This window comes from Leucoraja erinacea, chromosome 8 (genome assembly GCF_028641065.1).
Source record: "Leucoraja erinacea ecotype New England chromosome 8, Leri_hhj_1, whole genome shotgun sequence".
NCBI classification, from domain to species: Eukaryota; Metazoa; Chordata; class Chondrichthyes; order Rajiformes; family Rajidae; genus Leucoraja; species Leucoraja erinaceus.
The window spans coordinates 29,054,408-29,070,253 of NC_073384.1; the positions used below are offsets into that span (position 1 = coordinate 29,054,408).

The 15,846-nt window shown below is 40.6% G+C and overlaps 1 protein-coding gene across 4 annotated transcripts in view; it reads left to right on the forward strand.

Annotated features, from left to right (window-relative positions):
- The window catches only part of LOC129699479 (RAC-gamma serine/threonine-protein kinase), a 356,110-nt gene that overhangs the window by 325,195 nt on the left and 15,069 nt on the right, over window positions 1–15,846 (forward strand). For all 4 annotated transcript variants that reach the window (XM_055639303.1, XM_055639304.1, XM_055639302.1 and 1 more), the window contains 2 exons: window positions 3,246–3,460; window positions 11,158–11,245. In XM_055639303.1, coding sequence (XP_055495278.1) covers window positions 3,246–3,460; window positions 11,158–11,245 — 303 coding nt within the window. The remainder of the gene's footprint in view (window positions 1–3,245; window positions 3,461–11,157; window positions 11,246–15,846) is intronic.

Below are 15,846 nucleotides of genomic sequence, written 5' to 3' on the forward strand. Positions count from 1 at the left end.
AAAACACACTAGAGTCGATCCATATCATCCCGCTTCAAATGGATCAGCAGAACGTACAGTGCAAATTGTGAAGCGTAATTTACTCTGGATCCAAATCCAAAGAAAAGACAGTTGTCTCTGTTTCACAAACTGGCTAACTTTTTGATTACCTATCGAAACACACCTCACACCACTACTGGTCAAACACCAGCTGAACTGTTCTTGAAGAGAAATCCCAGAACAAGGTTTTCACTGTTGAAACCAAACTTGGCTCAAACAGTAGAAGAGAAACAGGAGAAACAAAAAGCATATCATGACAGAAGTAGAGTAAAGGAAAGGAGTGTTGAGTTGAATCAGAAGGTAAAGGTGAAAAACCATCATCACAAGTAAGTGAAGTGGTTACCTGGAAGAGTAGTGAGAAAGTGCTGACCACGGACATACTTGGTCAAGATGTTTGGAAGTGGAAAGGTGAGAAAAGTACACATTGACCATGTCATGCCTATGTAAGCACAGACAAGGTTGCAACCAGATCAATTAGACAAGTCAGATAATTTGGTTACCACTCAAGTACAGGTACAAACGGATGAACCAGAAATGGTACAAGAAGGCACACAAGATGGTGAGAGTTTGAACCAGCCTGAAAATGGAGGTTCAAGTGTGGTTGACAGTCCAACAAAATTGACTGATGGACTGGAATCTTTAAATGTAGGTCAAAAGGAAGACTTGACTCGATCAAAAATGAGTCAAAGTGATTCTAAACAGTCAGAAACTTTTGGTCAGGAAAGATATCCAGAAAGAAGGAGAACCCCAGTGGTTAGGTTTAATTTGTGAAGTTTATTTTGCATATGCAACATATATGCCTGATGCCCTCATTTTATTCAGATTATATAAAAGTAAACTATCAGACAAGATTGTAATGAATTCATACCGTTTGAATTATAGTCAAAAATGTCAACAAGGCAATAACTTTTTCATTAAGGTGGGAGGAGTTGTAATAGCGCCACCTGTGGTTGGAGGATTGTAAATGATTGAATAAATAACAGTGCAGCTGTGCAGTGAAGTTCTGGTCAGCAGTGAATTAACTTGTTATTCTGTGTCTGAGCTCAATATAAGATATCACAGCTTCCCCAACCCCCTGCCGCCAAATCCCCCAACTTTCACTAGCTTGCCTGTCAAGGGGTCTTCGCTGCTTCCCAATTCATATTTCTCAGATTAACATGTTTTTCTCTTTCTCAGTTCTGATGAAGGGTTCCAGACCTTAAGCATTAACTGTTTCTTTTCCGCAGATGTTGCCTGCCCAAGGGTTTTCCACCATCTTCCAGTATTTTATTTCAGATTTCCATATTGCAGTTTCCATACTTCCATATTGGGAGCATTTTCTGAGATGGCATGGCAATAGCAAATACTTTATTTGGACATACAGTATTTTAGTTCTATAGTTTATTAAATCACTCACTCTCCAATAGTGGGCTTGCTCTATTCCCAACTCTTAAAATTTTCCAAAATCAGTCTGTTGATTGGAACAAAATGGAGATTCATATCCATTCCATTTAATGAGGTATTGCAGTATTAGAGCTCTTAAAGATATTGGAGTCAAGGGATATGAGGAGAAGGCAGGAACGGGGTACTGATTGTGGATGATCAACCATGATCACAGTGAATGACGGTGCTGGCTCGAAGGGCCGAATGGCCTACTCTTGTGTCTATTATCTATTGTCTAATTTCCTTAATATAAATCATGGGCTAGGATCAAGTTGGATTGAGAAAAGGAGGTAGCCATAGAAATATGTGGTAACATTGGAGTCTATTTGAGTCTAATCTGCATCTGAGAATGATTTGATTGACATTTCAAACAGAAAGCCTGTTGAATATATTTTATATTGAATATATATTTCAGTTCAAGCAGTAGATTATCATATAGGAGGAAAATAAATCTCCAGACAAGAATCTGACCTTTTCAAATGATTTAAATATAATTTTTTAACTCTACATTTGTATATCATATTTCATTGAGATCCCACTGAGTGCTGTTTTCAAGTGATAATAAATGTTTATCACACCAACTGATGCTTTGGAGACTTCTGCTATGAGAAGAATTGTAATTGTATTTATAGAGTAACTATTTAAACCACTGTCTTTGATCAACATTCCTAGCATAACGCAGAATGTACTGCTTATGCTGCTGGAGGGACAACCCCATACTGATGCAAGATTGATTTTACAGTTTGCTCTGTGTTATGAAGTCAATTGGTTGATGCATTAGAGTTGGGGGAAATTTATATGTTAGCTTCTTCTAGGTTAAACATATAATTTTTTTTTGGAAATGTAATTGGTTTTCAACAATTCAAGAAAACTATAGATAATATAATGTTAAAAAAATGATGTTCTTTTCTTGATGGCAAATGTTCTCACTCATACTTCAAACATGCAGTATGGATCAAAGCCACAATTACTTTCTACCCATCTTAAAATGATGGTGGAGAAGATGTTGCAGAAGAGGAAATAGATACTATGTGTGCCACAATTGGATGCAGAATCTTTTCACTCCAACATAGATATAGTTTAAACATAAAAACAATTTAAATTGAAGAAATGTGAAACATTTCCTGAGGTGAAATATCATTTGGAGTGCTGGTTTTGTGAAAGAGTGATTACAAATGTGGCAAAACTATTAAAATGATTGTTTTAAAATAAAGTATCAAATCTGAGATTCTCTGCCAATCAGCATCAATTGTCTAGACATGTTGCTGGCAAAGTGACTACTGGCAACTCTGTACTCTGCAAAGCTTTCATTGTTCCTGTGATATCTCTCACTGTCTCTAAAATGCTGCGTATTTATCAGTCTATATTTTGGCACAATCTAATACTTCCTTCATGTTGTTGGAGCATATGCAGCGTGGTTCAGCTTCAAACAGTAGTTTAAATGTACTTTTCAGAGAAAAATGTATGAGAAATGTTTAATTATAAATACTTGATGAGAAAACTGCTGGGCACTTGCTGAGCTCATGAACAGGAAAGTGTCAAAATGTTATATGATAAATGTTCTGATTTATATATAGAACATAATTAAACTTCTGTAAAGATAACTTAAAAAATAAAGGCTAAAATTTCATTTGCACATAAAACATGACATAATTTTATGACCATATGATTTTGACATTTTAACTCTAATTTGCCTGAAGGTTTGTTAATGTTTTGAATACATTTAAGCCTAATTGAGATGCAATCTTTGGCAAACATGTCCTTTGTTTATTTTCCTTGCATAGGTTTTAGAAGACAATGACTATGGCCGTGCTGTTGACTGGTGGGGACTGGGTGTTGTTATGTATGAAATGATGTGTGGCCGACTACCCTTTTACAACCAGGACCATGAGAAGCTTTTTGAATTGATTTTAATGGAGGACATTAAATTTCCAAGAACCCTATCATCTGATGCAAAATCATTGCTGTCGGGATTGCTTATAAAAGATCCAAATAAAAGGTAAATATAATACTTCAAAAACACATTTATAAGAATTATGTTTATTTCATATTATGGTCTGTTTCCCTACTGCTGCATATGCTGATTTTTGGCTAAACTTTGGAAGAAGATCATGTCCAGATTGGTTGAAAACATAACAGTTCAGGAGACAAGCCAAAAGAGACTGCGGATACCGGAATCTGGAGCATAAAAATCCGGAGCTGGAAGAAATCAGTGGGTACAGCAGCATCTGCGGATGCAAAAGGAGCAAGTCAACGTTTATCAGAACCGTAAAATGAATGGTTGACCTGAATTTTTTGCTAGGCATATTTCGTTGAAGTTGGGTCAGGAGTGCTTGCAATTAATTTATCAAAGTCTAAATACACATCTCACTGACAACTTCAAATTAATAACCAATTAGCAGATTCCTGCAGGATTTCTCAAGTGGTGTTAAGCATGATAATCTAGCATGATCTTTGGAAACCACTGCTTAAGTAATCCTCATGTGTGTCTTGGTAATTGTAATTGGTGAGGCCATTTTGAGTGCAGTATATGATGAATAAATTCAGGTTCTGAAAAATATATCTTTGGATTTTTACATACAATTGTTTTGTACATTAACATTTTGGTGTGTGGTCCTGAGTATTGAAGGCAAGGAGCAGGAGACAATACTTCACATTTACATATTTAAAAATGATCTCCTGAAATGTTTTATAAAAACAGTTGACGTCCCTTAATACGTGTTTATTCTGTTAATAATCTTCATTTAAAGTATTAAACTAAATGTTAAAGTCTGATGTTGATCAAAATCCATGGAACTAACAGCTTTCAATTACAAGTTACAGCTGAGAAGCAAACAGGAAATTTCACATCTGTAATAAAATGTCCATGCAAACATGCATGCTGGTTTTAATATTGCATGTCAATATTAAATGTGGTAAGTTAGTTAATATGCTATGTTTGAAAAGGCAGGAATATTATTCCATGAAATGCACCTTGCCATTCCATTGCTATGGTTGGTATCTGTCTTTAAAACAAACATAATCACAAGTTCAAGTGAATCAGTAGGAATATTAAAATTTAAAAATTTGTCTCTACCCATTCTGTTTGGTATTGAAAGCAACAAAAAAGTTAAAAGGAAAATTGCTTTGACTTGTATTTAGCTTGATCAGCTGAAAGCATTTAGACACCATCTAACTTGAATTTGGACCTAACTTGGATGTACCAACCAAATAATAGATGGTGCATTGCTTTATATATTCACATATCTTAGACCATAAGTTCATAAGACATAGGAGCAGAATTAGGCCATTCAGCCTATTGAGTGTACTCTGGCATTCAGTCATGACTGATCTATTTTTACCTCGCAGCCCCATATGCCTGCCTTCTCCCTGTAACCTTTGATGCCCTTCCTAATCAATCTCCACCTTAAAAATACCCAATGTCTTTGCCTCCACAGCTGTCTGTGATAACAATTCTGAGCCTATGCACCTCTGGTTCTAGACTCTCCGATTACTGCAAACATACTTTCTGTGCCCAATATATCTAAATCTTTCATTATCCCAATATACCCCACCCCCCTTATCTTTCTAAACCCCAGCAATTACAGGCCCAGGCCTTGAAATGCTCCTCATACGTTAACCCAATCATCCCCAGGATAGATCTCGTAAACCTCCTCGAGACCATCTCCAAAACTAGCCCATCTTTCTTCAGATATAGGGCCTAAAATGGCTCACATTATTCCAAATGTGTCTTCACCACTGCCTCAACGTTACATCCTTGCTTTTATATTCCAGTCCCCTCGAAATGAATGCAAGCATTGCATTTGCCTTACTTATCGCTGACTCAACCTGCAAATTAACCTTTTGGGAATCCTGCATCAGATCTGCCAATTCCCATTTGCAACTACGATTTCTGAATCCTCGCCCCATTTAGAAAGTATAGTCTATGCCTTTATTCCTTCCAACAATATGCACGTTTATACACTTTGCTATGCTGCATCGCATTTGCCACTTCTTTGCCACTTCATTACTCTCCCAACCATTCAAGTAATTCTGCAGACTCCCTGATTCCTCAACACCACCTGCCTCCCCCCACCTATCTTCGTATCGTCCGCAAACATGGCCCCAAAGCCATCAATTCCTTCATCCGGATCATTAACATATAATGTGAAAAGTAGTGGAGCCAACACCGACCTCTGCAGAATGCCACTAGTCACCGGCAGCCAACCGGAAAAGGCCACCTTTATTCCCACTCTTTGCTTTCTGCCAGTCAGTCAATTCTCTATCCATGGTAGTACCTTGCCTCTAATACCATGGGCACCTAACTTATTTAGCAGCATCGCGTGTGGCACCTTATCAAAGGCATCCTGAAAATCCAAGCAAACAACATCCACTGACTCATGTATCTTTCCTGCTTATTACCTCCTTAACAAAACCATGCTGACTTAGGCCTATTTTATGTGCTTCCTAGTACGCCAAAACATTATCCTTAAAAACAAGCTCTCAAATTTTACCAACCACAGAAGTCAGACAAACTGCCTATAATATCTTTACCTTAGTTTAATACCTTTCCTTACATTAGTACACATTATAACTAGTGAAGCGTGCTTTACTGAGCTTTAGAGAGTCAGTTACCCTTAATTTCTTTAGTAGTTATCTCCCATTTCATATTTGAAATTTCTGCATCAACAATTTAGAAAATATATACAATAATTAAAGCATTCATTTGTTTGTGGCATTCAGTTTAGATTAGAAAAGGATGCAAAATACTATTGATTTTAAGTACAATACAGTTGCAGATGTTGCGTCGTTGATTTTGTGTTAATAATTAGATGTGTTGTGGAATCTTCAATGCAAAAGTATTTTTAATATTATCTTGTTTTCTAACCGGAACTTTGTTAGATTTTGATTTTTACCTTGTGTCTCTTTCCCTCTCTTCCATCTTCTATCCTCAACCATCATTACTGTCCCTGCAATGACACAACCTTAGCCATATCAACTCAATCACGCCCACTTGCTATTGCTCCTCATAAAATATAATTATAATTTGAGTTTATAGTTTAAACATTCCCATACATTTTTATCATTGTCCTCTATATGGATTCATAGTCATACAGCATGGATACATGCCCTTTGGCCCAACATTCCTATGCCAACCAAGATGCCCCATCTGCACTACCACTTTCCGGCATTTGGCCCATATTCAATGGAATATCCAGTTTTTAATGTATAACATCATGGAAATAACAAAATATATTTCATGATCTGGATTAATAATTACATTAACATTTTAAGTACTAAATGGCCTATCTTTTTGTTTAACCCAACATTAATTCATCCAAATGTAATGCCCAAGAGCTGAAAACTCCTTGACTTACCCCAACCCCTATGTACTATACCCACACCTCTCATTATAATTGGAATGAATAGATGTACTATTACTCCCGATGGTATGTGCAAGTGAGACTAGAAATAGGAAGATAGCACAGTTGAATACTTACCTTGTTGACCATAAAATCAAGTGAGATGTAAAGTGAATGGCTGACCTGAAACCATCAAATTCCTGCTAGGTATATTTATTTGAAATTTGGTCTAAAATACACTCAATTAATTTTCTGGAAAATCTAAATACACTTCTCACTGTAAGGAACTGTTGTAGGAGGATCATTGGGATCTCTTCCAAGATAGGTGGGACCTGTAGTGTCATTGAGCTACACACAGAAAGAGCAAGGAAGCAGGACCTTCAGCCCCATCTGCCCATGCCTAACTGAGCTGATCCCACTTGACTGCACCTGGCCCATATCCCACCAAATCTTTCTTATCCATGTACCTGTCCAAGTGTCATTTAATGTTGTAATTGTACCTGTCGTTACCAATTCTTATGGAAGCTCATTCCATACATGCACCACCCTTTTGTGTGGAAGAAGTCACCCCTCAGGTTGCTTTTAAATTCTCTCCTCACCCTAAACCTCTGCCCTCCGATATTAGACTTCTTTACCCTGGCGAAAAGACCGTATCTATGCCTCTAATGATTTTGTAAATCTCCAAGGTCACTGCTATGCTCCAGGGAAAAAAGATAAGCCAACAGCTCAAACCTTCCAGACCCAGTAACGTCCTTGTGAATTCCAATTTAATAATATCCTTCCAATAGTAGGGTGATCACAATTGTACATAGTACTCCAAAATTGGGCTTACCAACATTCTGTACAGCTGTAACATGGCATTGAACTACAATAACATTGAGCTAACACACAATACCTCAACACCCTGAATGATGAAGGCAAGTGTGCCAAATGCCTTCTTCAACAGTGTTGGTATTTTCATTAAACTATGCATCTGCAACCCTGGGTTTCTGCATTCCCTCGCTTCCCCCCGCACATTTGTCCTCCTACTTGTTCCACTGCTCGCATCCTTGTATCCTTTCGTTATCACCTCTTCCCCAGCCAACAGGTCATCTGTTGCTGACCCAGATTAATCTGGCCTCTTTCTACCTCCAGTTCCTTTCCCTCTCCTTTCAGTCTAAAGAAGAGTTCTGACCTGAAATGTCCTTTTCGTCCAGAGATTCCGCCTGACCTGCTGAGTTACTCCAGCACTTTGTGTTCATCTTCGGCATAAACCAGCATCTGCAGTTTAAAATTTAAAATAATGTTCCTTTCTACACATAGAACAGTACATCTTAGGAACAGGTCATTTGACATATAATATCTGTGCTGAACATGATGTCAAATTAAACTAATTACTTTGCACCTGACAATATCCCTCCATTCCCTGCATATTCATGTGCCTATTTAAGAGACTCTTAAACACCGCTATGTATTTGCTTACACCACCAGTGCATTCCAGGAACATACCACTTCTGTTTAAAAAATCTTGCCCCATGTATCCTCATATTTTGCCCTTGCAGTGATTTATTGCTATATTTACTGTTTCTGAGCCTGACAATTAACATAAAAAATAGAATGCATACCTGCTAGGCTTGGAACAATTACGATCGTTGTGAAAGAACCATACGTAAAATTGTCACTCTTGTAATAAGCCTCTTTCCGTCCATCCCAATCTGATAATCACTCCGTACTATTTCGGGTGAGGTCTGTACAAGACAGTTTAGGAATTTAACAAGGAAGAGGAACTTCTGGTGATGAGTTGGAGTTGGAGAATAGCTATTTTCTCTTTATTCTCAACATTGTGCAGGCCATGGAGGCAATTCATAGAAAACATGTGAGACATTGTTCACTCTCCATTAGCAGCCCTGCAGTGTAGTGAGCAAATGATATTTGTACAAAATTGTAGTTCAGTTTGAAATTTTAGTCTTGTTAGGTAATATGAATTATTTATATTCAATAGATTCCAGTTATATTCACATACACATGTTCACACAAGTTGAATTAGGCCATTTGGCCCATCTTGTGTACTCCGCCATTCAATCATGGCTGATCTCTGCCTCCTAATCACATTTTCCTGCCCTCCCCATAACCCTTGACACCCGTTCTAATCAAGAATTTGTGTATCTCTGCCTTAAAAATATCCACTGACTTGGCCTCCACAGCCCTCTGTGGCAATGAGTTCCCCAGATTAAGGTCATAAAGACATAAGGAATAGGAGTAGAATTAAGCCATTCGGCCTGTCAATTTGCCTCCACAACCTTCTGTGCAAAGAATTCCACAGATTCACCACCCTCTGAATAAAAAAGTTTCTCCTCATCTCCTTCCTAAAATAATGTCCTTTAACTACCCTCTGACTAAAGAAGTTCCTCCTCGCCTCCTTTCTAAAAGAGCGCCCTTTAATTTTGAGGCTATGACCTCTAGTCCGAGACTCTCCCACCAGTGGAAACATCCTTTCCACATCCACTCTATGCTGTTCATTATTCTGTAAGTTTCAATGAGGTCCCCCCTCAAACTTCTAAACTCCAGCGAGTACAGGCCCAGTGCTGTCAAACGCACATCATATGCTGACCCACTCATCCCTGGAATTGTTATTGTGACAACAAATACTTAATTTCTTACAATAGAGCTATAGTGCCCTCCATAATGTTTGGGACAAAGACCCGTCATTTATTTATTTGCCTCTGTACTTCACAATTTGAGATTTGTAATAGAAAAAAATCACATGTGGTTAAAGTGCACATTGTCAGGTTTTATTAAAAGCCATTTTATACATTTTGGTTTCACCATGTAGAAATTACAGCTGTGTGTATACATAGTCTCCCCATTTCAGGGCACCATAATATTTGGGACACATGGCTTCACAGGCGTTTGTAATTGCTCAGGTGTGTTTAATTGCCACCTTTATGCAGTTATAAGAGAGCTCTCAGCATCTAGTCTTTCCTTCAGTCTTTTCATCACCTCTGGAAACTTTTATTGCTGTTTATCAACATGAGGAGTAAAGTTGTGCCAATGAAAGTCAAATAAGCCGTTATGAGACTGAGAAACAAGAATAAAACTGTTAGAGCCATCAGCCAAACCTTAGGCTTACCAAAATCAACTGTTTGGAACACCATTAAGAAGAAAGAGAGCACCGATGAGCTTACTAATCGCAAAGGGATTGGCAAGCCAAGGAAGACCTCCACAGCTGATGACAGAAGAATTCTCTCTATGATAAAGAAAAATCCCCAAACACCTGTCCGACAGACCAGAAACACTCTTCAGGAGTCAGGTGTGGATTTGTCAATGACCACTGTCCTCAGAAGACTTCATGAACAGAAATACAGAGGCTACGCTGCAAGATGCAAACCACTGGTTCGCTGCAAAAATAGGATGGCCAGGTTACAGTTTGCCAAGAAGTACAAAGAGCAACCACAGTTCTGGAAAAAGTTCTTGTGGACTGTTGAGACGAAGATTAACTTATATCAGAGTGATGGCAAGAGCAAAGTATGCAGGAGAGAAGGAACAGCCCAAGATCCAAAGCATACCACCTCATCTGTGAAACACGGTGGTGGGGGTGTTATGGCCTGGGGATGTATGGCTGCTGAAGGTACTGGCTCACTTATCTTCATTGATGATACAACTGCACAACTGCTGATGGTATTTGAATTCTGAAGTGTATAGACACATCTGCTAGTTCAAACAAATGCCTCAAAACTCATTGGCCGGCGGTTCATTCTACAGCAAGACAATGATCCCAAACATACTGCTAAAGCAACAAATGAGTTTTTCAAAGCTAAAAAAATGTTAATTTTTGAGTGGTCAAGTCAATCACTTGATTAGAACCTAATTGAACATGCCTTTTATATGCTGAAGAGAAAACTGAAGGGGACTAGCCCCCAAAACAAGCATAAGTTAAAGATTGTTGCAATACAGGCCTGGCAGAGCATCACCAGAAAAGATACCCAGCAACTGGTGATGTCCATGAATCACAGACTTCAAGCAATCATTGCATGCAAAGGATATGCAACAAAATACTAAACATGACTACTTTCATTTAAATGACATTGTTGTGTCCCAAACATTAAATGGGGGGGGGGCACTGTGTATAAACACTGCTGTAATTTCTACATGGTGAAACCAAAATGTATAAAAATGGCCTTTATTAAAATCTGACAATGTGCATTTTAACCACATGTGATTTTGTTCTATTACAAATCTCAAATTGAGGAGTACAGAGGCAAATAAATAAATGAAGGGTCTTTGTCCCAAACATTATAGAGGGCACTGTAGTTCGAAGTCAAGGAGAATTGATTTGTGCTGCATAGGCATTGTTGAATTTTCTTTTTACCATCAGGCTTGGTGGAGGTCCAGATGATGCAAAAGACATCATGCAGCACAGTTTTTTCAGTGGAGTCAACTGGCAAGATGTTTATGACAAGAAGGTTTGTGTACTTCATTCATATTTGTTTTTATTATACTTCTTCATGGTCAAACAGATAGTGGTTATACTAATCAATGTTGGGGGAAGAATCAAAATCTCTAGCTGTAATATTTGTGAATTTAAAATTTTAAATGTTGTTTATCAGGAAAAAATTGTGACTGTTAATTTATGTTCCTCCTTCTGCATTTAGTAAATTACTCCACTGGTTCTGGCAAAGGTAACATTAGGTTGAACTTGAAACCTTTCAGCTGCATACCAAAAATTGCATTTTCCTAATGTGTACATAACGCTAATCGACTTAAATGCACAGTGATTTCATAATTATCTGATTTGCATTTTAAGGTGGTATTTCTCTAATTCAGGTTGATTCTAATTGCTGGCATTTTCATTTAGAATTTTTTTTTTAATGGATATTGTCAATTGAGAAGAATATGAATCAAATTCAACATAGGTTTTGATTTTTTTCATCTACACACTACTGAAATTCTTTGAAGGTTCACAACTGGTCCAGGTAGTCGATACACATTAAACTAAACTTTAAATGCCAAAAATATATTAGCCTTAGTTTAGGCAGCAAATCTAAGCAGATATGAGGACACCTCCTCACACCTACCCCTTGACCATGACATCACTAACGAACACCAGGCTACCATCTCCCAAACCATAACTGATATTATCGTCCCCAACGATCTCTCCTCCATCTTTCCCAAAATCTACAAGCAAAACTGTCCTGGAAGACCTATTGTTTCTTCCTGCTCACGCCCCTCCAAACAGCTCAATTATATCTTTCCCCACTTATCCAGTTCCTTCGACCTACAGCTATGACACCCCAACTGCTCTTCACCACTTCAACAACTTCCAATTCTTAGACCCCATTTCTGCTTCTTTACCATGGATGTCCAGTCCCTTTAAACCTCCAGTTCTTATCAGGAAGACCTCAGAGACCTCCGGCACTTCCTTGCACAGAAACCCAATCAGCACATCCTCAACCAACACCCTCCTCTACCTGGCAAAGCATGCCGTCACCCTTAACAACTTCGCTTTTGACTCCTCTCACTCAAGTCAAAGTTTTGCCGTGAGCACTCGCTAGGGACCCATCTAAACCCGTCTTTTTGTTGGTTATGTTGAACACTACTTGTTCAAAACTTACTTTGGCACCATTCGGCAACTCTTTTTCTGCTATACCAATGACTGCATTGAGTGGCCTGTGCAGAACTCATTGATTTCATCAACTTTAGTCCGAACTTCCACCCAGCCCTCAAATTCACTTGGATTATCTCTGACATCTCTAACCCTTTCTCAATCTCTCTGTCTCCATCACAGGTGACAAACCAACCATCTACTGTGGACCCTCCACTCCCTACAGCTACTTTGACTACACCTCCTGCCATTCTCTCTCTTGAGAGAACATCATCCCCTATTCTCAATTTCTCCAAGTCCACGGCTAGATGAGGCTTTCCACTAGTACATCCTGGTGGCTTTCTACTCAGGATGTACTCAGCCTTCAGTAAACGTAGCTTCTCCCCTGCTGTTGTGAATGGAGCCCTCACTCCTGTTTCTTCTGTGTCACATAGTACTACTCTCATTCCCCCTCCTCCCAGACAGAACAAAGATAGTTCCCCTGGTACTCACCTTTCACCCCATCAGCCTCCATATCCAACACATCATCCGCTGCCTTTTCTACCACCTTCAACGTGATATCATCACCAGTCACATCCTTCCAACCCCACTGCTTTATGTAAACACCACTCTCTCTGCATCACCTTAGTTTGATCCTTTCCCATCCAACCCACCCCTTCCCAGACATTTTCCCTGCAACCATAGGTGATGTAGGTGGCGGCGGTAGGCGGCGCGGCTCTGGCCAGCAGCGGCCTCTGCAGTCTGTCCGCGTTTTTATTATTTTCTGTCTGTGTTTTAATGTAGTTTTTGTTATTTTTTGTTGGGGTGTGTGTGTGGGGGGGTGGGGGTGGGGTGGGAAACTTTTTAAATCTCTCCCTGCACTGGAGACCCGACCTTTTTCTCGTCGGGTTTCCATTGTCGTTGAGGCCGCAACGAGGAGCGGCCTCCAACAGGAAGAAGCCGGGGACTCTGGTGCTACTCACCGTTGCCGTCGCGGGGCTGGCCGAGTCCGGAGCGGTTGGAGCGGTGGAGGAGCGTTGCCGCTGCTGCTGCTGCTGCTGCTGCTGAGTCGGAGGCTGCTGCTGCGGGTCTGCGGACAGCGGCGCCAGGAGCCCGCGGATCCCTGGAGAGAGACCGCTTTTCGGGGCTCCTGCAACGGCGAATTCTCCCGCCCGTGCTGCGGGGTTGAAGAGCTCCTGGAGCGGGGCCTAACACCACTGCCCCGCGCGGCTGGAATGGTCGCGGGACTTTGCGAGCGCACACCGGGGGCTCCAACACCAAGACCCGGTGTGCGACCTCGCACCACCCGGCGGGGCTTTAATGGGCGCGGGAAAATCGCCATCGCCAGCCGGGGGGTTTGACTTTGACTCTGACATCGGGGGGGGGGGAGAGTGCAGTGGAGAGATAAGTTTTTTTTTTTTGGCCTTCCATCACAGCTATGTGATGGATGTTTATGTAAAATGTAATTATGTTGTGTCTGGGTCTATTTGTGTGTAATGTATGGCTGCAGAAACGGCATTTCGTTTGGACCTCTAGGGGTCCAAATGACAATTAAATTGACTCTTGACTCTTGTAACACCTATCCGAACACCTCCTCTCACACTTCTTTCCAAATGAGCTAGAGGTTCATGTACACCTCTTCCAACCTCATCCATTACCATCATGCTCATGATGTGGCCTTCACATTGGCAAGACCAAGTGTAGACTGTTTCGCCAAGCACTTGTTCTCTGTCTGCCAAGGGCTGCTAAATCTCCCAGTGCAAACCATTTCAACTCCTTATTCTAAAATGGATTACATTCATCAATTTACACACAATACCCCATAATAAAAAAGTGAAAACCGATGTTTAGAAATGTTTGCAAAGTAATTAAAAATAAATAACTGAAATATCACATTTACATAAGTATTCAGACCCTTTACTCAGTACTTGTTGAGGCACCTTCGGCAGCGATTACATCCTCAAGTCTTCTTGGGTATGACGCTACAAGTTTGGCACACCTGCACTTGGGTAATTTCTACCAGCCTTCTCTGCAAATCCTCTTAAACTCTCAGGTTGGAAGGGGAGCGTCAATGCACAGCTATTTTCAGGTCACTCCAGAGATGTTCAATCGGGTTCAAGTCCAGGTTCTGGCTGGGCCACTCAAGGACATTCACAGACTTGTCACGAAGCCCCTCCTGCGTTGTCTTGGCTGTGTGATTAGTTGTCCTGTTAGAAGGTGAACCTCCACCCTGGTCTGAGGTCCAGAACTCTCTGGAGCAGGTTTTCATCAAGGATCTCTAGGTACTTTGCTCTGTTCATCTTTCCCTCAATCCTGACTAGTCTCCCAGTTCCTGCCGCTGAAAAACATCCCCTCAGCATGCTTCACCGTAAGTATGGTATTGGCCTGGTGATGAGCGGTGCCTGGTTTCCTCCAGACGTGATGCTTACCATTCAGGCCAAAGAGTTCAATCTTGGTTTCATCAGCACAGAGAATCTTGTTTCTCATGCCTTTTGGCAAATTCCAAGCGGGCTGTCATGTGCCTTTTACTGACGCGTGGCTTCCGTCTGGCCACTCTACCATAAAGCTGCCAAATAGTACGGATTTTACGTATTTTATATGGAAATGCAATTAGAATACGGATGTACGGTTTTGTGTTGTTAAATACAGATTTTAAATACGGAGTTCAGTTCCGTCTGAAGAAGGTCCTCAACCAGAAACGTCACCCACTCCTTCTCTCCAGGCTGCCTGTCCCACTCCATGTTTAAACAGAGCGCCGTCAGTTTAACGCGTGGGAATTTAAACAAAGAGCTGTTGGCTACGGCGCTATGGGTTCTAAATATAACGCTACCAGCTGGAGTGCTATCGGCTTTACACATTGCGCTATGGCCACAGTGGGATTGCAGTTACCATTGATTTAACAAAACAGTGGGTGGACTCAATGGGGAGGGAGGGAGGGGTGGAGAGAAGGAGAGAGGGAGGGGTGGATAGAGGGAGAGGATGGAGAGGGGAGGGAGAAGGAGGGAGAAAGGAGAGAGGGAGGGAGAGAGGGAGGAAGGGAATAAGAAAGGGAGGGAGAAAAAAAAAGGAGGAGAGAGGGAGGGTGGGTGGTAGGGAATTGGGAGGGAATGAGGGAGAGAAAGAGGGAGGGGAAGAAAGGGACGGTGAGAGAAGGAGGGAGGGCGAGAGGGATGGAGGGAGGGAGGGAGAGAGGAAGGAGAGAGAGAGAGAGAGAGAGGGAGGAGAGGGAGGCTTCCAAAATGGCTTCTACATCATCACCTGGTGCTAAAAGCAGGAAGCAGCCATTCAAACAGCAGTATACAAAGAGATGGCAATGAATGCACTGTCAAGTAAGGTGCGTAGAAGACAAGTCAATTGGTAGCAAAGTTATGCATTCTTGTACTCTTACATGGACATTAAAAAAAACATTTTTTTCAGCAAAATGGCACCGTGTAAAAATACTGATTTCCTTAGCAAAATACTGATTTTCAGGTACTAGTATAC